This window comes from Octodon degus, unplaced genomic scaffold, assembly GCF_000260255.1.
Source record: "Octodon degus isolate 3935 unplaced genomic scaffold, OctDeg1.0 scaffold00058, whole genome shotgun sequence".
NCBI lineage: Eukaryota > Metazoa > Chordata > Mammalia > Rodentia > Octodontidae > Octodon > Octodon degus.
The window spans coordinates 5,972,782-5,995,441 of NW_004524634.1; the positions used below are offsets into that span (position 1 = coordinate 5,972,782).

General features: G+C 42.5%; 1 protein-coding gene across 4 annotated transcripts in view; it reads left to right on the plus strand.

Moving 5' to 3' along the window:
* The window catches only part of Sema4f (ssemaphorin 4F), a 28,384-nt gene extending 6,634 nt beyond the window's left edge, over positions 1-21,750 (plus strand). For all 4 annotated transcript variants that reach the window (XM_012515338.2, XM_004634130.3, XM_023718452.1 and 1 more), the window contains 10 exons: positions 3,030-3,123; positions 13,766-13,885; positions 13,984-14,135; positions 14,751-14,929; positions 15,125-15,272; positions 15,405-15,627; positions 15,764-15,873; positions 15,985-16,145; positions 19,187-19,245; positions 19,498-21,750. In XM_012515338.2, the coding sequence (XP_012370792.1) occupies positions 3,030-3,123; positions 13,766-13,885; positions 13,984-14,135; positions 14,751-14,929; positions 15,125-15,272; positions 15,405-15,627; positions 15,764-15,873; positions 15,985-16,145; positions 19,187-19,245; positions 19,498-20,108 (1,857 nt within the window). In that variant the 3' untranslated portion in view covers positions 20,109-21,750. The remainder of the gene's footprint in view (positions 1-3,029; positions 3,124-13,765; positions 13,886-13,983; positions 14,136-14,750; positions 14,930-15,124; positions 15,273-15,404; positions 15,628-15,763; positions 15,874-15,984; positions 16,146-19,186; positions 19,246-19,497) is intronic.
* The last annotated feature ends 910 nt before the right edge of the window (positions 21,751-22,660 follow it).

A 22,660-nucleotide genomic window follows, 5' to 3' on the forward strand; every position in this document is an offset into this window, starting at 1 on the left:
GGTCTCACTATATAGCCCACATTAGTAGTAATCCTCCTGATTTCTGCCTCCCAGGTTCTGGGATTATAGGTGTGTGCCATCGCGCCTGGACTCCATCGCCGGCCCAGCGCACTCGGAGGCAGGGCCGGTGCGGCATGCAGAGCCAAAGATCGAACCCTGGCCCCTGCGCTTGCTTAAGCAAGCGGTTAGTCTGCTGAGCTATACCGCCGGCCCTCTCCTCCCCTCTTTACAACTCCTCTTCCCCTTCTTATTTATAAAAGCTTTGTTTCCATTTTTTCCTTCTATTCTTTTTTCCCTTGTCCCTTCTTTCCTTTACTCCTTCCCCTCCCTTGTTCCCCTCCTCATTTGAACATTTTCTTCTTATTTCCCAGTATCTATTATATGTTTTGGTTGTTATTTACCCTTTTGGTCCTTTCTTGGTACTAGTACTTTCCATGTGTGATTAGGCTTAATTTTCATCATGATACTTAAGTGTTATTTATTTCCATTTCTTAAGCAAGGAAATTAGAATTGAGAGAAAATTAGCTGTCCTGTCTAAGATTCTATAGCTAGCACAGGCAGAGCCAATGTTTAAACCTAGATTTGTTTGGCTCTGTTCTACTACTCTGTATCACTAATCCAGCCTGTAGCCCAGAAGACTTTGTCTTCAGTTTCTTGTGCCATGTGCTGTGTTTCATATATTGGACTTTTTTTCTTTTTCTTTTTCATGTGGGATTCATCTTTTATATGCCTTCTTTCCTTCTTGACCAAGGGCAAAGGACCAGTTCCAAATTCATTGCTTAATGAGAGTCTTCCTATCCAGCCTTGGCCTTCACCTTGTGGGGCTTGACTTCACTACAGCTGATTTTGGGAGATTCTGCTGACTGACACAATAATGCAGTGAAAAGTCTAAACCTATCAATAGAGAATGTATTAGAAATGATTTGCCTCTGTCAAGCCCTAGGAAAAGGTGTTTTTTTTTTTTTTTTTTTTTTTTTCCTTCTTTTTTTGCGCAGAACCGGGGATTGAACTCAGGCCCTTGTGCTTGCCAGGGAAGCACATATTCCACTGAGCCATCTCCCCGGCCCCTTGGAAAAGGTTATTTTGACCACATGGTAATCACAGCCTATCCAGTTTTTTCATGGTAGGCTCAAAGATTAGAAGGATTCAGCTATTGGGAGAAAAGGAAGGAGACTCCTTTTGACATGTAGAGTTTTTAAGGGGTTTGTAGTTGATCTCTGGAGGGAGACTAGCAGTCAACAAAAAGTGGACTAGGGATTGGAAAACATTAGACTCAGATCGCAAGGAATGATTTATATACAGAAGGGCTGGAGGTATAAGAATGAATGGGATTTTTGAAGGCTGTGTGAAAAGGACTATGAATAGGTCATTAAGATACACATGTAGATGCTAAAGAGAAAATAGAGAATCATTTGGTAGGAACAGGGACTCCAGGAAAGTAGAGTTTCAAGAGCCAAAAAGAGTATTTCAAGCAAGAGAGTAAATCGAGTGTCAAAAAGTGTGTGGAGATGGAAGAGATTAAGAACTGAAAAAAGGCTCATCTTTTTAGTCTTTGGTGAACTGTGAGGGAGCAGTCTTAGATGTAGACATGAGAAAATGTGTATTTCAGGATTCAATGATTTGATTTGGGTAGAACAGACACCACTGTAAGAAGTAGTGGAAAATGCATAGACTGAATCAGAATTTGTACTCCAGGCAGTAGTGGGCTTTTTTTTTTTTGTACTTTTGTGCTTAAAAATCTACTAGCTAGTCAGTGGCTGATACTTTGGAGAATAAAACTGGGGAGTATATGTAAAGTAGAGATAGGCCTAGGCAGCAAACAGAGGTTACTGCCTTAGGGAAGAGGTGATGATCTCCATTCTAAAGCTCAAACCCTTGGTAATCTTGGAAATCACAGAACTTTTATCTTTCTTCCCAGGCAAGGGTGTTCCCACTGTTACATAGGCAAAATGCTTATGATTCTGGGGGTGTTCCATTCCATTAGGTTCTTTTGACCTAATAAAGCTTCTTGGGAGACCTCAGTTCCTATCTCATTTTTTTCCATAATCTCATTTTAACACTCTATCTTAAAGAGCTTCTCAATAGTATCTTGTTTGCCATTTACAACAAAGAAATGAGCCATCTAGTTTCTTCGAACTACCATCGAAGAAATTAAGCTGTAGTCACACTGTTATATCTACCCAGTTGTGAGCTGGAGATAGCATGCCTGCATTTCCATCCATAACTTTGGTTCCCAACCAGCTGCAGTTAACTTTCTTTTCAGTCCTACATTGAAATCACCCTTGATTTCCATTTTTAGATGCTATTTTGACAACCTCTTCTAGCACAGGATGCTAGACTAAATTAACTTCTGGCTGACCCAGCTGGAACTCTGGCATCCCACCAAGGTCAGTTCCTCTGGAGTCCCTGGAAAAGGAAGATACTTGTCAGACTCTCAGATTCAGAATTAAGCTTCAGGTCATTCTTCACTGACTTTGAGGATTCTTTTCCTCTGTTGGATATATGACTCTTGGCCTGTCTTTCACTCTTGGAGTAGGAGTAGGGGGATGATGGTCCTTTTCTCTCTAGGTTCCTGGACTTGAGAGCTGATCCTCTCTTCGCCTGCACTTTTCTTTGAACTTCCTAAGAGTTCCAGCCTTTAGGAGACTGGCTATCTTCCCAATCCTCTTTATCCTGTAGAACATTATTTAGTCAATTGTAAGCTCTACAGTTAGTAGTGAACAAGTGGAAATACCTTATCCAGTCTCAGTGTTTTCTGGGGCCATTCTGGGTGCTCCTTTATCAGGGCATGTGGGTGATAGGTACTAAAGGAATTGAGAAAAAAGGAATAAACTGATGAAGAAGGGGTAGCAGAGACAGAAAATCAGGACTCTATAGGGGAATCAGGAGTAGGTGACAGTGGGAATGGCAGTCATGGGAGGGGACAGGGATGGGAATTGGCTTTTTCTCCATCTGACCATCTTTGTACCTCTCACCATGACCCCATTCCCCCACGACCCCTAAACCAATTGCCCCCTTCTGGTCTGTAGGATGTGTCCAGCTTCCAGCAGGTTGAAAGACTTGAGAGTGGCCGGGGAAAATGTCCTTTTGAGCCAGCTCAGCGGTCAGCAGCTATAATGGCTGGTGAGTGGGGAGAGACAAGAACCTGTGCTTTCTTGCTCTAACTGCTTCCTTCCCCACCCCTGCTGTTGGAATTTCTGTGTGTTTCTTTCCTTGGAATGTCTATTATTCCTGTCTCTCTCTCTTTTTTTTTTTTTTAGCCTTTCTTGTTCTTCCCTGAGTGCCTGTGACCAAAGAGGAATCTACTATAATGAATATTGTAATAAACTTGGAAAATGCATAAAGAAAAAACTAAGTCTAGAACAGCACTGTCTAAAATATCTTTCTTTGTATGATAATGGAAATGTCCTACACTTGCACTGTACAGTTCAGCAGGCTCTTGCTGTTGTGGCTGTTGAGCCTTGAAATGTGACTACTGTGACAGAAGAAAGACACTTTAATTTTATGTAAACAGTCCCATGTGTGGCTACACATACTAATGCAGTTCTAGACTGTCTCTTCTTATAAAAGTACTGCCTGTGTCTAGTTTCTTTCTAGCCCTTTAAGTGTGTGTGTGTGTGTGTGTGTGTGTGTGTGCACACCCATATATATTCAAGCACATACATTTTGCTGGCTAGTGCTTTGTTGTTCAGGGGAATCAGTAATGACTATTAAATACATTTCTGTGGTTGCTTCCTTTGGCCAAGCCACCTACAATTATGCAAGTGTGGAATAGTTTAACATAGATCATGCCTAAATCTCTTCTGGAGAATGACTAATTCTTTGGTAGTCAGAAAGCAAGCTGTTTTTGTGCCTCATAACTGTATATTAGTTCTACACCACACATACACCCTCCAAATTCATTGAAAAGCTAGGTAGTTTCTCATATGAGTGTAATAAAGCAGGTTAATAGAAATTTTATGTATTATAACACTTTAAGATCTTATACTTCATGGTTATATGAATTTGAATTTTGTCATGTAACTATTTATTTATTTATTTATTTATTATGTACTTACTGTCTTTTTGAGACCGGGCCTTACTATGCTATTCAGGCTGGCCTTGAGCTCACTTCATTGCCCAGGTTGGTGTTGAGCTCGAAATGATTCTCCTGCCTCAGCCTCCTGAGTGCTGGGATTACATGTCCTGTAACTTTGTATAATAGGAATTTCTTTATACTTTGAAAAATATAGAAGTAATTTTTAATGGTATTATGTCACTCATCTTCTAGTTTTAGTTATTATCTATATTGATGTAGTAAATAGTTTTGTTCACTTTTTGGTCCTCATGTTAAATCATCTTAAGATTCCTAGAAATAGATAAATATAGCAAAGGGTGTGAACATTTTATATCTCATTATCTATTGCTAATTGAGTTTTTAGAAAAGGTGTATCAATTTACACCCTAAGCCAGCAATATATAGAAGTGTTTTGTTTTCTCACATAAAATTCACCATAATATGTTGAAAGTAAAATATCTCTGCTTATTTGAGACTTTAAAATGATATATTAGGGCCAGCCAGATATCTCAGCAGATTAAAGTACCTGCTTAGGCAGGTGCAGGGGAGGATGGTGGTTGATCCCCACTTGCTGTGTGGGCCCTGCTCCTGGGGCTCACTGAGACAGTGGATGAGACTAGGCGTGGTGGTGTGCACCTGTAATCCCAGTGCTCAGGAGGCTGAAAACAGGAGGATCACTATGAGTCTGATCTGTGTAGTGAGACCCTGTAGACCCTGTACTAAATACATTAAAAAAAAAAAAAGATGTATTAGCCTGGTATGGTGGCACATGCTGGTTATGTCAACACTCAAGAGGCCGAGGCAGGAGGATCATTGAGAGTTCAAGACCAGCCTGGGCTATGAAGTGGGCTCAAGACCAGCCGGAGTGGCATAGTAAGACCCTGTCTCAAAAAGACAGAAACAAAACAAAACAAAACAAAAACATTAAGCCAGGAATGGTGGAGCACTCCTGTAATCCTAGCACTCAGGAGGCTGAGGCAGGAGGATCCTATGAGTTCAAGGCCAATCTGGACCACATAGGGAGACCCTGTCTCAAAAACAAAAAAAGGATATATTAATTTTTTAAAAATGTATTTGGCACAGGTCTCACTACACAGCTCGAACTCCTAGTGGTACTTGTATTTTCAGCCTCCCCAGTGCTGGGATTACAGGCATGTGCCACCATGCCTGGACTCGGTGCCCTGGGGCTGGGGCGGGCACTGCAGGTGGTACGTGGTATTGAACCCCATCCTTGAGCTTGCCTAAGCAGGCGCTTAGTCTGCTGAGCTGTCTTGCCAGCCCTGAGATACATTATTTGAATTTGTGTTTCTTTGAACATTAGTGAAGTTGAAGATTTTCATGGTTAGCACTTATTTTTATTTTTTGGACAAATCCTTTGTTCATATTCTTGGGCCAATTACCAAGTAGGATCCCACTGTTCTGATCTATGTATCTTTTGCTTTGAAATCCATCCATCCATCTATCTATCTGTCCAATCATCCTTCTCCATCAACAATACCCCCACTGGTACTGAGGATTGAACCCTGGGCCTTTGCAGACTTTTTCTTCTACTTTTTATTTTGAGGCAGGATCTCACTTAAATTGCTGAATTTCTGACTGGGCTTAAACTTTCAGTCTTTCTGCCTTAGCCTTCCAGAATATTGGGATCTAGATTATATTTTTTAAAAGTCAGTCTTTTTTCATATAGAGAGCAGATAACATTTTTGTCTTTTATTTTTTTTTTCCTCTTTGTATATTTAAAATTAATCTTGATGAAGGCTATGAGAATGGGGAATCCAAATTAAAATTTTTAGTTAGTAGTTAGTTACTTAGTGTCATTTATTATGCTTGTTTTTTTTTCTTCACTGATTTGTGCTGTGAACTTTATCATAAGATTGATATTTATGGGCCAGGAAGATAGCTCAGTGGCATAAGTGCCTGCCTGGCAAGCGTAAGGTCCCAAGTTCTATCCCTGGTACCACAAAAAAGAGGAAAATTTATACTTGCTTGTAGTTCTGGATGATATTTTATTTGAATCAAAAATTGGGACTCATGGGCTGGGAGATAGCTCAGTAGAATAAGTACTTGCCTGGCAAGTGCAAGGTCCTGAGTTCAATCCCTAGTACTGCACCAAAAAAAAAAAAAAAAAAAAAAATTGGGACTGAGAACCTAATGATGAACTTTTGCTCATGTATGACTTTATTTTAGGAAAAGTCTTAAAAGCTATGCAGATTAAATCATTATGTAGTCATGTAAGTCATATAAAAGTTAGTTACTTTCCTTTTCTGAAAAAATATTGATAGTTCTTGAAAATAATGTACGTGGTAAGTAAATACAAAGTTTGAGGTGTTGAGATTCTCATCTACTACAGAAATTAATGAGTTCTTATTTAACTGTTTGCACAAAACAGTTTTTTTTTGTTGTTGTTGTTGGTTTTCTTTTTGTTTGGTTCTTTTGAGACAAGGTGTCCCTGTAGTCCAGGCTTGCCTTGAACTCATGGCAATCCCTCCTGCCTTCCCAGTGCTGGAATTACGGGCACATGCCGCAATGCTTTGCTTTGGACAGCAGTTTAGTGAATATTTTTCTTGGCTTTTATCAAGAACTTTGACAAAAACTGAACCATTCATTGAGATCATTAAGAAAGGTTTTTAAGTTTTAACCATAAATGTGTATTGATCCTATAGAATTGTTTGTCAACATAAGTAAATTCTCAGTTGCAATAATTCAAAGTAATCAGTTAACATGCTTTGTTTCAAGCAATAGTCTTTAAACACTGTGACTGAATAATTTCTTTGTGGAGTCAGCAAGTGAATTTATATTAGGATGTGATTTAAGAAGGCACATTTTATAAGTAAAGTAACTGCAAAGTGAAAAGAGATCATTTCAAAGTTTTTTTTTTTTTTTTTTTCCTATCTAAATGATCACAATCAGAGTTGGCCAAAGGAGGAAAAAAATTCAGGATTGTTTCTGAACTGACAATTGATAGAAATGGTCAGAAATCAATTTTTAGTTTAGAATGGCATCTCCAATTAACGTAGAACCTCTGTGTTTCTAGATGCCTCGTATTCCAATCATAGTCAATACCAATATTATGAATTTTGCTTGTTGTTCTTACTTTATAGGGCTATCATTTAACGTTTTTCTTTTTCTTCATAAGTGCCAGTATTCACTTGGGGCTTTTAGTATTGATCCATTATGTCCTATTGCCCTTCTGTTTTGCAACTGTCAATATAGAAGCTAGTGAGAACAGTATGTAAGAATTGAACCAAAATTCCCAGTTAGTTTTATAAAAATATTCTTACCAATAATAGGAGTATTTTGAAATTGTAAAAAAGAGTTTTTAGTAGTGAAAATGTTATTGAGCTATCATATCAGAAATATTTACTTAAATTATAAAAATTACAATGTGCATTGTAGAAAATTTAGAAATATATAAAGAAGAAAGTGAAAGTTTTATTTGTAATTCTGTCATCCCCAGGTAATTACTGTTTTTATTATGGAGTATATTGAGGATTTTCTTTTTACTATGTCTATTTATGTATGTGTTTATAAATAAATTGGAATTAGCATGCTTATTTCATTTACTATTAAGCATTTTCCTGTCATAGAAATTGGTTCTTTTGTTTTGCTTTCTTTTAGAGAAAGGGTCTAACTATGTGGTTCAGGCTGGCCTTGAACTCACAGAGATCTTCCTGCCTCAGTTTCTCAGTGCTGAGATTATAGATGTGTGCTGCCATGCCCGGCAGATATTGTAAAATTGTTTAAAAATAATAGTTTTTATGAATTACATATTCTTCTTTCATAAGAGTGATATTCCCATGTAATTATTAACTTTAAAAGTCAACTTTTAAAATCAATTACTGCTTATATAAAGAATGCTGCAACAAGAATCTTAACCAAGATGTTAAGTCAGTCCTTTATTTGAATCTAACTAATGACGTGTAAATCAGTCTAGTATGTAGAATTGTTAGGTTGAAGGGTGTAAAGATTTTGTTTGTTTATTTATTTATTTATTTATTCTGTATTTTAAGGAAGGGTCTACAGGATGTTCAGGGTCTCACTACTAGATCAGACTCATAGTGATTCTCCTGTTTACAGCCTCCCAAGTGCTGGGATTACAAGTGTGCGCCACCATGCCCAATCTCAGTTGCCATCTCAGTGCTTCCAAGGGGATGGGGCTGGCACAGCAGGCCCAGGAATTGAACTCCCGGCCCTTGCACCTGCTTACAGGGGCTTTAATCTGCTGAGCTATTTGGCCAGCCCGAAGGGTGTAAAGAGTTTGTTGGTGACTGATAGATTATTAAAATCGCTCTCCAGTTAGTCTTGCCTCCAATGATGAGTCTGATTCATCACACCTTTGTAAATGTCAAGTAATATAGTTGCCAAATACTCAAACAAGCAGTGGCTTCCTCCACTGTATTTAAAAAATTAAAAAAAATCATTTATTTATTTATTTATTTGGTACAGGGTTTCACTATGTAGCTCGGACTTGTAGTGATCCTCCTGTCTCAGCCTCCCCAGCACTGGGATTACAAGTGTGTACCTCTATGCCCAGTTTCTGTGGCCAGCATGTACTGCATGGGGCTGTCATGCCATGCAGTACTAGGGATTGAACCCGGGTCCTTGCACTTGCCAGGCAGGTGCTTTAACTGCTGAGCTATCTTCCAAGCCCCATTGTCCACTGTATCTTTGATTGACATTTCTGCTAGTGAGGTTGAATAATTTTTCATGTATTTATTATTTGTGTGTTTAAGAAAAACTTCATAAGTCTAGTTTTCAAATATGGCATTTATCTGTACTATCCTTAGATAAAATTAGCAAAGTGATCTCAGTGACTTTATTGGTACTGTTTAAGTTTGGAGAAGTGTATTTTGAGAGTAGTATGTAACCTAAAATCCCTGTGAGTCTTTCTCAGTCTCCATGGTAGGTTGTTTGTTTGTTTTCTTCTGCTCATCTTTTATGTGTTAGGGCTCCTTAGCCTCCACCAAGCAGTCCCTTGCTCAGTGCAGTTGTGATCTCAGCTGGCCCCATGGCTTCTTCGTGTACCACATTCTGATGCTTCCCCAGTCTGTGCTTGCCACCCAGACATAATTGAGGTATAGGACATACATCCAGCTCCCTTTTTGACATCTCCTTTTGAAAGTCCCACAGGGTTCTCAGAATCAACACACTCTAAACTGAGGCCATAAGCTTTGGTCACTTTCTCCAAAATGACTCCACCACCAGCATTTCTTTGTCTGAGTGCACACTGCCACTGTTCACCCAGGTACTTAAGCTACAGGCAGCATTCTGTCTGTCTTCATTCCTGTGTTCTGTCCTGTTAGAAATCAGGCTTTCTTTAAGATATGAAGAAGCTTTTGCTCTTTCTCTTTGGGAACCCATCTTGTGTTTTTGTCCCCACTTCTTTCAGTCCCACTGTGTCTTGTGATCCACCCAGGAGTGCTGCATATTGCTTGTTGCAGATGCCCTGGCTGCTTCCACCTTTTGGGGGCCAAGCCCTCCTCTTAAGTCCACGTGTGTCTGTCCCAAGATTATCATTCATACACTGAAACAAGATGGTTATAGAAATTCTACATGACCAACAGTGGGAAAGTGAAAGCTGCATCTTCAGTAATCAAATTGTGTCTTCCTAAATGGCTGTTAAAGAGCTGCCTCAATACTTACATAAGGAAATGGAGAAATTAGAGTAGGAGCTATGTGTCCTAAAAAACATCTGAACATGAAGAGAAGAGGTAAAAAAATCAGGGACAGAATGATGAAAATCTTTCGAAAAATTATGATCTGGGTATGGTAGTGCACACCTATAATCTTCACACTGGGGAGCAGGGGCTGAGGGAGGAGGATCCCTACAAATTTGAGACCAGCTCAGGCTAAAGAGTGAACTCAAAGCCAGCCTGAAATCCCGCAAGACCTTGTCTCAAAAAACAAACAAGTAAAACCTAATGAGCAGATAACTCTTACGCTTTTAAAAGTGAGAATTTTCCACCAGAATGGAAAACAGGAACCCCCATGGTGTAGTGAAATATTCCCTGTTATGACACATGTCCCAGCATGTCAGTTTTGGGGTACTAACACATTTGGGAGGCTGTTCATAGGCTTTCCATCTGTGCAAGTAGGGATCCACTTTCACACATATTTCTGATTTTCCTTTGTTGTGATTCTTTGTTTTGAGGCTTTCAGTCTTTTTAAAAAATTTCTAAAATTCTTAATTTTGGGTTACCAAGTGAAAGATTCCACATAAAAAAAAGTGAATACAAAAAAGCATAAAGAAAATCACTTCTGATTCTATTAATCAGAAACAAACATCATTAACATCATAGAGTTACAGCTCCTCCAAAATTCTTTCCTATGCTTGCAGATTGTGTGTGTGTGTGTGTGTGTGTGTGTGTGTGTGTGTGTGTGTGTGTTTTAAAACAGGGCAGAATTAGCGCCAGTATTTTTTTTTACCTCTCTGACTTATCAACTGAACTCAGCTTTGTGGGCATCACTCTGTTTTGCCCATCATCTTTTACCAATGGTTTAATTTTTACTGACTTGATCCATTCAGCATGAATTTGCCAAATGATTATGGGATGTTCAGGGATATTTTGTTACGTAAACATTGCAATCTCATTGCACTGTACTTGGGAATTGATAGTGTCTTGGAGAATCTAGGTCATGCAGTGGTCCTGTCGTCCTGTCCTCCTGACTGTAATGGCTACTGTGTCTTCTGTAAGACTGTCACAGTCCCTTGGTACTCTACTTCCTCCCAGTGTGTCTGATCCTCCTGCAGTCTTTTGAGTCAGTGACCTTCTGTCATTTCACTTTGACTGTTCTCTTCTGCACTTCTAGTTTACAGTGTTACTAGATCCCCCACTGATCCCTTAGGACATTTTGTGACCTTTTATTTCCATTCATTGTTGGGTTTTTCATGGTGATCTGTAGTCTTTATAGTTTCTAGAATATTAGTTATTTGTCAATTCCATACTCTAAGCCATATTCCCCAAATAAATGTAACTGTCTCCTGTACCACACCTTTCCATCTTGGGGGATCATCACACAGATACTGTCAGACTTTGGCTTTAGGGTATTTTGTGTCTTGCACTATTAGGAAAAGTTTTCAATTTAGCCCTTCTCTATCAACACTTCTTCTCTTGGAAATACAGAAGCTTGGCTCATTTGCTGCCCCATGGTTTTTCTTTTCTGAGATTCCTGGAAGGGAATGGGATGCCATTTTGTAGCTCCCTGTCTCCTTCCAATAGCATATAGCGCACTGAGGTTTCAGAAGGGGCTGCCACTCACTGAAGGCCTACCATGTGCCAGATCCCAGCCAGGGCTGCTCTGTGGTTGATCTTGTCCAATCCTCTATGCTTTCTCTGAGTGGAAGGTGGTATTCCCCTTATTTGACATTTGAAGAAGCTGAGGTTTAGGAACATTAGTTTGCCAGGGATCATGTAATTAATAATAGGGTCCAAATGAAAGTCTTCCTGGCTCCAAATCACTTGAATTCTTTATGTAATCTCAAATGATAGAACAGTCTCTCCATTCCCCAAGAAGGTTTTCAGCTCCCCTCCTTCAACTACTGCCCTCAGTATCCTCCTGGATCTTTTTTTGCTTTACATAGACTGTTTTTTGTAGGCCAGTTGTCTTACCAGTGCCTGCCACATGCAGCTTTTCTGGAGCATGTGTGGCCTTAGGGTGGTTATTGTTCCCTCCATATGGCTTTCTTCTGCTTTCCTAGCAAGCAGAACACTGAAAGATCTTGCTAAGACCTCCATATACCAGCTCCTAGCACAGCAGTCTTCCTTGCTTCTCCAGCTTTCTGACCTAGTGAGCAGCAGCTCCTCCTGCCCTTAAGGGGCAGGGCACTAATTTTGCCTTTCTCCTTATTACCTTTCTGTTGTTCATGTTGGAACTTATGATATGTGATGACTCTCAAGTTACTGACTAGTCCTGTTTCCCAGAGCTCTCTCTTTAATTGCCTTCTTTCGTCTCTGACCCATATCCTGACAGCATATCTACCTTAGCAAGGTCAAGGCTAAATTCACTTCCCCTCTACTGCCTCCTTTGTGGACCTTTCTTGTCATTTCCTGCCTTGGGTAATAACATTACCATCTACTGTCATCAGTCATGTAAGCCCGAAAAATATTATTTTACTCCATTTTTTTCCTATCACATGTTCAGTTCATTTTCAAACCTTGTTAATGGATTCTACTTTGGAAGTATCTTTTAAGTCTGTCTCCTATATTCGCTCTGCTTTTTTTGTTTGTTTGTTCTGGCCTTCTACACTTGCTTGGACTGTGTGAATGGCCTATAAATAGTATATCTTCTCAAAAACATAAAGCTGATTATCACTTCCCTTTAAAAAAAAAATACCTCTGCCATTTTACTCCTCCCTGCATGACACAATCCACATTGCTGCTATGGCAGAACATATTCTTCACAATTGGGAGATCATCTTCACTCCTCCAACATTATCTCTGCTCACCTACCCTGCCTAGCTCCCCACTCTGCCTCTTTGAATTTTAGCCACCAGTATTCTCACATGCATGCACCTGGCTCGCTTCTTTGATGCTTGCCTGTCTCCTTCCCAAAGTCCTCCTTGTATGACAGATTTTTTTTCTCATTCTTTAGACATGCTGGGTCCTAGGTAGATGTAGCTCGATTCTCCTTTGCAGTCCCCCTCCCCCACATACTAGATCAAGCCTCCTGTTGTCTGACTGTGTGCTTGTCTTCCTGGCTCAAATGGGAATTCTTGAGGGCACTAATGTACTCAACACCTGACAAATGCCTTGTTACACAACAGGTGATGAAAGTACATCATCTTGTTCTCTCCAGAGTACCTGTGATGCTCAGGACTGCTCCAGGCATCCTTCCACTACCCTGATTCATTGTCTTCCTATTCATGTCGGACTCCTGGGCAGTATTAGGGTAGTCATAGTTCCTTCCCATTCAACCCAAAGAACTGCACCTCCCTTCCAACCCAGGGTGATGATTTTCTCTTCTCAAATCTTCAGCATTCCAGGAGTGCCTCTGTCTTTCTGCTATGTTGGGAGAAAGGTCCCAATTTCTTTGCTGCTTTCTTTACTGTCTGTGAAGTCCCATTCATCCCGTGGCCTTGTGTTTTCTCAAAATTTTGCAAACTGGGGCTCGACCCTCTTGTATCAGAATAATTCTGATTGCTTGTGTGCAGTGCACCCCTTAATTAAGAATTAAGCACCCCTTAATTCTACTGAATGAGGATGTCTAGGACTAGGGATTTATATTCTGATTAAGCCCCCAAGGGATTCTAGTGTATCCTAGGGTTATGACTTGTTCCAGAATAGTGTATGCCTACTGATACTCAGAAAGAACAGTGGTTCCCTCAGACTTTACCGTAGCAGAAAACTTAACTAACCCTGGAATGTTCTGCCAAGCCAGTGCCCCTCCTGGAGGGTCACAGGGCAGTTAGCATATTATAGGGCTATTACACCAGTAACAAAAGTCTAAGACAAAACCTGATTTACACCAGGGAGCTCTTTATTCTCCCTTCATACCAGTGGACACTTGGGCACAGTTTTCTCTTAACAGTGGTTGCTCGGCAATTTATTTTGATGTTTACTATAAAGTGACCCTGGGATGTGCTTAGTGGTTCCTGGCACTTAGGTATTCAGGCCTGACAGTTGCTGCCCCGCTTTATTCCCTGCTCTGCCTTTGCTTCCCTCTATGGATCTCTGATAGCCCATCTCCCTCCCCCACGTCACCCTACAGGGGGTGTTCTCTATACTGCCACTGTGAAAAACTACCTGGGTACAGAGCCGATCATCTCCCGGGCCGTGGGTCGCACTGAGGATTGGATTCGAATAGAGACCTTGCCAGCCTGGCTTAACGGTGGGTACAGAGAGATGGGTCCCCTAAAGTACAGACTGGGTGGAGTCTGGGGGGCCCCAGGCTGTGTCTGTGGGTATCTGAGGCCATGATCTCCTCAGCCCCAGCCTTTGTCGCAGCCGTGGCCCTGAGCCCAGCCGAGTGGGGGGATGAAGACGGAGATGACGAAATCTACTTCTTCTTTACTGAGACTTCCCGAACATTTGACTCATATGAGCACATCAAGGTCCCACGGGTGGCCCGTGTGTGTGCGGTGAGACCCTTGTCTAGCTGTCTGTTTGTCTTCTCCTGCTGTGTGTCCTCCTGTCATTTCTTCTCTGGATCTCTGTCTTTGCATTTTTGCTCTGTCTTCTTTTTTCTCTGGCTTCTTTCCTGAGAACTTGAGGAATGTCTAGCTTCTCAGACCCCCTCAAGTTACTGTTATGATGCACTGTCCATAGGAGGTAGATAGGTATAGAAATTAAAGGGTGGCACCAGTGGCAGACAGACCTGGTTTAAAGCCCTACTCCACCACTTGCTGTGATCTGGGCAGGTTTTTTCTTTTTTTAAGCACATTTAAAATTTATCTGTAGAATGAAGATAATGATGTTGACCTGTGATTGTTTTGAGGGCTAAATGAGGAACTTAATAAAACATGTCATTATAAAGTGCACAACTAACTTTTTTACTGGCATGGTTATGACCTTATCTACTCCTGCATCTCTTTGTCACTGCAGTTCCTCTGTCTGTATGTGTTTTTATATTTCTATGCATGTTTCCCCATTTTCTGTGTCTGCCCTGAAGTCAGCGGAAAACTTGTATTTGTCCCCATACTCTTTGCTTAATGTTAGTCTTCTAAAGAGAATTTTCCATGTGCTTGTCACACCAGGGGGATCTTGGGGGTCGGAAGACCCTTCAGCAGAGGTGGACAACTTTCCTGAAGGCTGACCTGCTATGTCCAGGGCCTGAGCATGGCCGGGCCTCCACAGTCCTGCAGGACATGGCTGAGCTTCGACCTGATCTTGGAATGGGGACCCCCATCTTCTATGGCATCTTTTCTTCCCAGTGGTGAGGGTTGCTGGTGTGGAGAGTTATAGGGTGGGAGACAAGAGGATTGGCACAGGGTCATTGCTGTCTCCTTCAGAATGCATAGACTCTTCCATGGCCCCATGTGTGCTTTTAAGGGTCATTCCTTTTGACAAGAGATAAGTTGCTGTTTTTTAGCTCCCTGCAGATACATACTTTTACCCTGTGATCTTCCAGGGAAGGGGCTGCCATCTCTGCTGTCTGTGCCTTCAGACCACAAGACATTCGGACAGTACTGAATGGTACCTTCAGAGAGCTAAAACATGACTGCAACAGGGGACTACCTGTCACGGACAATGATGTGCCCCAGCCCAGACCTGGAGAGGTAAGGGAGCCAGGCCAGGTCTTTAGCCCAGGGGTAAATTGAAGAGCTGCCCTCAGGACAAGAGGTCTGCTAAGTATTACTGACACTTTGTTCTTTGAGAAACTGTGTCACCCAGCCCTGCATTTGTTCTAGTGTATCACCAAGAACATGAAGCTACAGCAGTTCAGCTCATCACTCTCCTTGCCTGATCGTGTGCTCACCTTTATCCGGGACCACCCACTCATGGACAGGCCAGTGTTTCCCGCTGATGGGCACCCCCTGCTGGTCACTACGGATACAGCCTATCTCAGAGTGGTAGCCCACAGGGTAACCAGCCTCTCAGGGAAAGAGTATGATGTGCTCTACCTGGGTACAGGTATAGTTAATAGTCAAACAAGTTGCCATATAGGGTATACTCGCATCACAGAGGGAACCCCCTAATACATACAGGCACCAGAGTCCCATGCACAGGGCAGTTAGGCCATCATTCTTATCCCTTTCTTGTCTCCTAGAGGATGGACACTTGCACCGAGCGGTGCACATTGGAACCCAGCTTAGCGTCCTGGAGGACCTGACCTTGTTCCCGGAACCACAGCCAGTTGAGAGCATGAAATTATACCATGTGAGTTATAGATCTGGGAAAATCCACTAGGGAGACATCTGACTGTAGAGATAGATGACCCTGAAGTCTGGGAGATCCAGCGTATTCCCCTTCCCTGCTCCCTTCTTGTAGGGCTGGCTCCTGGTAGGCTCCCGTACGGAGGTGATACAAGTGAACACAACCAATTGTGGTCGTCTCCAGAGCTGCTCAGAGTGTATCCTGGCTCAGGACCCGGCCTGTGCCTGGAGTTTGCGGCTAGATGCATGTGTGGCCCATGCTGGGGAGCGCCGAGGGTGAGTACGGATGACTGTGTCCGGTTCTGCTGCTAGTCCAGGGCTTCACCCATTTCACATCCACTAATGCCACCCTGTGTCTGTTTTTTGTTTTTCTTCTGTTGATGTCTGCATCATGTGCATGCCCATCTGTCAGCCTATACTGCTTCCATCTGTCGGTCCATTTGGTGCTGCCTCATCAGTGTCTTTGTCTCTCTGCTAGACCTGTCCTGCCTGTCCTGGTAGTAGGACTGAGTCCATGTCAGCTCACGACAGCTGTGAGGCTGACACTCCATGTCCATCAGAGAGACAGTTCTCTAGTCGACTGTTCTCAGTTTCCATCTTATGAGAGCTCTCAGAAGTGTTTGCACAGCCACCCATCCCTTTTTCCTTTCTTTATGTATTCTCCTCTTCTGTCTCCCTATTGCTTCCTTTCTCAGCCAGCTACTGATTGTTGACATTTGGTTGGGTTCCTGGCCCCCTCTCATTACACCTCCATACTCTCTAAGTGATGTAATTCTATCTCAGTTACTCTTCTCTTATTGCTGGGACAAATACCCGACACCCAAATTGAAGGAAGGAAAGGTTTATTTAGCTCACAGTTTGTGGAGGTTTCAGTCCATACTCAGCTGGCTCCAAGGCAGCCTGCAACATGGAAGAGAGCAACCTTTCATAGCAGTGGCAAAGAGTAAAAGAGCAAAATGGAGAATTAGCAGCAACAATGGCAACAGAGAGCAAGTCTGTCTCCTTTAAGTTGCGTTCAGGCTATCTGCCCCAGGCTGGGTGTAGTACACACATAATCTCAGCAGCACTCACACCCATAATCCCAGTGGGTCATGAGTTAATCACAAACTCTAGAAGTATACCCCATTATTGCATGAGGCTTTGGGGTGACAACTAGACACAAATCATAACACATTCTTCTAATTTCCAACATCATATACATGCTGAGGACAACCAACAGATTATTTTGATTAAGCTGTAGAATTCCCTATCCAAGTCCTACTTGATATTCCCTTAGGGATGCTTCACAAGCAACTCAAATTTAGCAGGTCTAAGTATGTACTACTCTTTAGTATTTCTCATCTAGTTCTCATTTTAATAAAGGACCCAGTATCTCTCCTGCTGCTCAAGCCAGACATGGCCACATCATACTGGAATCCATTCCAAGTCTGCCTCTAGTATTCCACGAAGCCGCCTTCTTCCCATCACCCCTGTGCCACCATTCTAGTCCAAGCCATCATCACTTTTTAACTGGACTACTTTAATAACCTCCTAATTGCTATCTTGTCTGTTTTTGGCTCTTATCATATATGAGACACTTAGCAGCTAGCTTAAAAACATGTCATGTGGAAGAAAATCCCAGACATTGTATTCATCCTAAATATTTCAGTATAGACCAATACTAGACAAAGATACTCTTGAAAACTTTTACTGTAGGAAGTTTCAAACATATTCAGTAGTAGAGAAACTATTTGTACAAATTTCCATCTATTTATCCTCAGTTTCAACAACCATCAACTCCTGGCCAGTCTTACTTCATGAATAGTTCTACTGCTTTCCAAGTATTTCAAAACAAATTTTAGCTATCATATCACTTCATAAATTCATAAATCTTTGTTTATCTCTAATGTGTAAATGATTCTCTTGCCTCAGCCTTGTGAGTGCTGGGATTACAAGCATGTGCTGCCATGACCAGCTTTGATTAAGGATTTTGACCTGATTTTAAAATTCCTTTTGGGGGAACTTTTATCCTTTAATACAAAAGCAAATACTTTAATTTTTTTTTCATTATTCTAAAAGTGATTGAAATAAGAATTTTACTGGTCTAGCCAGGTGGTGGCATGTGCCTGTACTCCCAGCACTTGTGAAGCTAAGGCAGGAGGATGGCTGTGAGTTTGAACTGCATAGTGAGACCCTGTCTCAAAAAAAAAAAAAAAAAAAAAAAAAAAAAAAAAAAATTTCACTGGTTTTAGATATCCTTCGTACTTGAGTCTTAAGTGTTGTTTAAAAATATGTGTAAATTTTGGGGTGTGTATGTATGTGTGTCTTCGGTTGGTATTTGTATACCTTCTGTCTTTCATACTTCAGTTTGCTGAAGAAAGAGAAACAGATTATGAGGTTCCTGTGGCACTAGCTGTACAAATGGTCTTTTCACTTTCCTTACTGTCATCTAAAATGAGCAGCCATCGGTTACCCATTTATACTAGTCTTGGAACTTATTTCCAGGGCTTTAATTTGTGTTGAAGGAGTTCATACTCAAGTGGAGTCGCTCTGGCAGTCGACCTCTCCTAGCAGAGTTCTCATTGGCCACCGCTTCTCAGGTAGTGGCACTAGAGAGCTCAGTAGAGAGTGATCCATCTTGCTGTTATAGTCTGCCCAAATCTTGAGAAAACCAGGATTGTGCTGTTTGAAACAGATCATCAGAAGCCAATATATATTAACAGCTGTAGAGAGACAGTTGCTCTTCAAGGCAAACTGCTTTTAGGAAACTTACACTCATGCAATATTTGCTTAGATTTTACAGAAAACTAATTTACTCTGTCTATTAATGGAAAAACAATAAAAACTACAGGCTTTTTAAATTTTTTTTTTTTTTAACAAGAGAAATCTTTCTTTTTTTTTTTTTTTTTTTTTCTTTTTTTTTTTTTTTTTTGGTGGAACTGGAGATTGAACTCAGGCCCTTGCACTTGCCAGGGAAGCACTGATTCTACTGAGCTATCTCCCCGGCCCTGAGAAATCTTGTGGTTGGGGATAATCAGGTCTGTTTCTTAGAAGAATCCCATTTCCTTTAAAGCACACCCAACAAACATCTTTACAGTAGATCATGGTCTGCTAGAAAAAAACTGTAGGAAAAAAAAGAAATAACTGTAGAATTTAGCATGGCAAATATCATGATGAAGTACATAAGGGATACTGGGGAAGGATTTGGTAAGGAGAACATTAACTAATTTCAAGGGTGATTTGGCAGGAGATTTAATGAGGGAATAAATGTTCCATGGCACTGAGATGGTGAAAGAGAATGTTGACACTGGATTTACCAGTTATTCTTCTCTTCGTAGGCTGGTCCAAGACATAGAGTCAGCAGATGTCTCTTCTTTGTGTCCCAAAGAGCCCGGAGGTTTGTATTGTTTACAGAAATATGGGTGGGATAGATAGAAAGGGGTTAGAAAGCTGTCCATTTCAACCTGCTTTAAAACTTGGATCCTGGAAAACATGGTAGCCAGTGACCCACCTCCTTACCCTTCTGAGCATCTCCTTTTTAGCTTGTTCCCATAGTGCTGTGTCATATCTGATATCACCCAGCATTTCTCTCCATCTCAGGCCAAGCTGTAATCTTACCACACTCTGTGTATGTGCTATCTCTCTGCAGAACACCCAGTAGTGTTTGAAGTTCCTGTGGCCACATCTGCGCACGTGGTCTTGCCATGCTCCCCCAGCTCAGCGTGGGCATCCTGTGTGTGGCATCAGCCCAGTGGAATGACAGCACTCACCCCCCGGCGGGATGGGCTAGAGGTGGTGGTGACCCCAGGGACTTTGGGTGCTTATGCCTGTGAATGTCAGGAGGGTGGGGCAGCTCGTGTGGTAGCAGCTTACAGCTTGGTACGAGGCAGCCAGCAGGGTCCCTCAAATCAGGCCCACACAGTGGGGGCTGGACTGGCTGGCTTCCTTCTGGGGGTTCTTGTAGCCTCTCTGACTCTCCTCTTGATTGGTCGGCGTCAGCAGAGACGGCGACAGAGGGAACTTCTGGCTAGAGACAAGGTGGGCTTAGACCTGGGGGCCCCACCATCTGGGACCACAAGCTACAGCCAAGACCCTCCCTCCCCTTCCCCTGAAGATGAGCGGTTGCCCTTGGCCCTGGCCAAGAGGGCCAGCGGCTTCGGTGGCTTCCCTCCACCTTTCCTGCTTGATCCTTGCTCTAGCCCAGCCCATATTCGGCTCACTGGGGCTCCACTAGCCACATGTGATGAAACATCCATCTAGAGCCAGGCCAATGAATGCTAGCATATGAGTGAACACAGAACAGAGTGACCACTGAGACCAGGTCACTGGGCCTGGAAGACTGTCATGGCCTCCCATTTTTTGTTGAGTCTGAGTGATCTAGGTATCACCTGATTCCTGATTCCTATGAGAGTTGGGGCTGCAGTGAACTGGGGTTGCCTCCCTTCCTCAGCTTCTGAGTCCCCATGACCCTTTAGCCCTGGACTGCTATCTTGGGCCCCTTAGCTTTGGTGATGGGGCCCAAGGCAGAGCTCTGGACTTTGCTTTCTGGGAGTGCCCTGGTTAGAAGGAAAAGCCATGGAGGTAGTTGGGGGCCAATATGCACTGAGTCCTTGAGATGGTTCTTTTGATTCTCCCATTTCATTGATTCTCTGTGGTGAATGCATGATTCCCTGTGCTGCAACACAGAACCCTCTGCCTGAGGTCCCCGTCCCAGTTTCCCTTCTTCCATGAAAGAGTGTGTAAATACACTGGTCATAGGAGGCCTGGCCACATGTGCATGAGTGACTGGGCCGAGGCTTAGGTGCTTCGACATAGAGATGGGAAAGGTTGGAATGGGAGCGTTACCTGCACAACTCCACACTCTGTACCCAGTGGGGAAATGACTTTTTTTTTTTTCCCTAAAAGGCAACAAAACACTGCCTCTCTCTTCACTGACCCATAACCTTCATCTAAATTGGAGTACAGAGAAGCTCCTAAAGTGACCTTCTGGGTGGAAGGGCCCTGGTATCTGACCCCATCCTTCCTTTTGCTTTTGCCCTCTGGTTGTCACCACTGCCATGCCATAGACACTCTTTTCCTGCCTGGAGTACAGGTTGGGCCCCTTTTCCTTGGCTACAATTAAAGATGAACTTCACAACATTCTAAATATTAGGGGCAGCAAAAGGGGAACAGTAGCATGAATATAAGTAGCTTAAAGATAGGTTGCATCAGTGACTTTACTCAGGTTGACACCTTTGCCCTAAAGGAGGAGTCCCCCACCTGGGGCCCATGGACTCCCTGAAATTGTATGCAAAACGTTGTCTGTACATCTGTACATGTGTGTCTGTGCTTTTTTGGTTGGGAGGGGGACTTTCATCAGATTCTCAAGGCCTTCACAAAGTTAAAGGACCACTGCACTTGGGCCAAGCCCCGGTGGTGCCACTCTGTGGCAGCTCCTTCTAGCCTCACCTGCTGCCGTTGGCCAGTCCCTGGACTTGTAGCTGCTGGAGGGCCTCTGTTTCTCTAATCCATGGAAGCTGGGCCCCAAGGATCCAAAGACATCGTCAGCTCTTACCAATGTCCAGACCTTCCTGCTTCACAGCTCCTGCGTGCTCTAGGATTTCTCCTGCTCAGTCTTGGTCTTGGCCTATGAATGTGCCTCATTCATCCTGGTGAGGGACTCCTTCAAGCTCCAGTGAATGGTCCAGTCCTTTCCAGTTGGAGTTTTCTGCTCTACTTTCCTTGGCAGCAGCCTGTGAACTACACAAGAGTCCCCTTGGGTTTGAAGTTTCAGTGGGCTTGCAGTAAAGAAGCATATAATCTTGGGCATATATCTAGGGATACTGGTTTACTTATCTGTAAAATGGGGATAGTCATACCTACCTCATGGTTGCTGCAAGGATTAAATGCGAAAACATAAACAATAAAGCACTATACCAGTAGATGTTGTTGTTGTCAATACTGACTTACCATGCCAGAATCATAGCTTAACCATGAAAACATGCAATCATCTTAAGTCCTCTGCGGTGGGAGAAGGGCCATTGTCACATGGGTATCTTATCCAAGTCACCTCTGGCCTGATCTTAGCTGCTGGAGACTGGGTTTTAGGCAGATCTGTGATTTTTATAAACCTCAGAGTGCCTGAACTTTGTGACCTGCTCATCGCCAAATCCAACAGGGTGAATGTTCATGTACTTGGTTTATCCTCACTGTGGCTCTACGTACTTGAGGTTATGGGTTGGTTCCACTTGGGGGAGGAAGGTGGGGAGATCAGTCTTTGTGGGGAAAGAGCAGAGTTTTTTTTTTTTTTTCCCAGAACCGGAGAGGAGGGTTCACAATAGATTTGGAACATGTGGCTCAGATTGGTGAAATATGGAATAGAAATGTAGAGAAAATGAGGGAAGATGGCGTAGGTATGAATGGTGGGTGCCACCACACCCAGGCTCACATTTTGGTTGTTGGGTAAATTCAAGCCCCAAGAGTGAAGGAGAGTGTGGAAATGTGAAACAACTGAAAGAAATAGCGTGAATAATGACAGTATCTTTGGACTGTGCTTGTGTGGGAAGTTGGAGTGTCCATGGCCAAGGGCACAGTGCAGGGCTGGACAGACTAAAGTCTCATCCCTGAGTTCCTGGAGGAGGATTGTTAGGATTCTGGCCACCAGGGTCTTGCCTGGTGTTTGTACATTGATGCAGCTATCGGGTGGTCACTTGTGTTTGTATAACCTTGAGGACATTGCTGTTTTCTGGCCCTCTCAAATTTCCTTGTGCTTTTTTTTTTTTTTTTTTTTTTTTTCAAGGGGGTATTCAGGGTCTCACTGCTAGATCGGACTC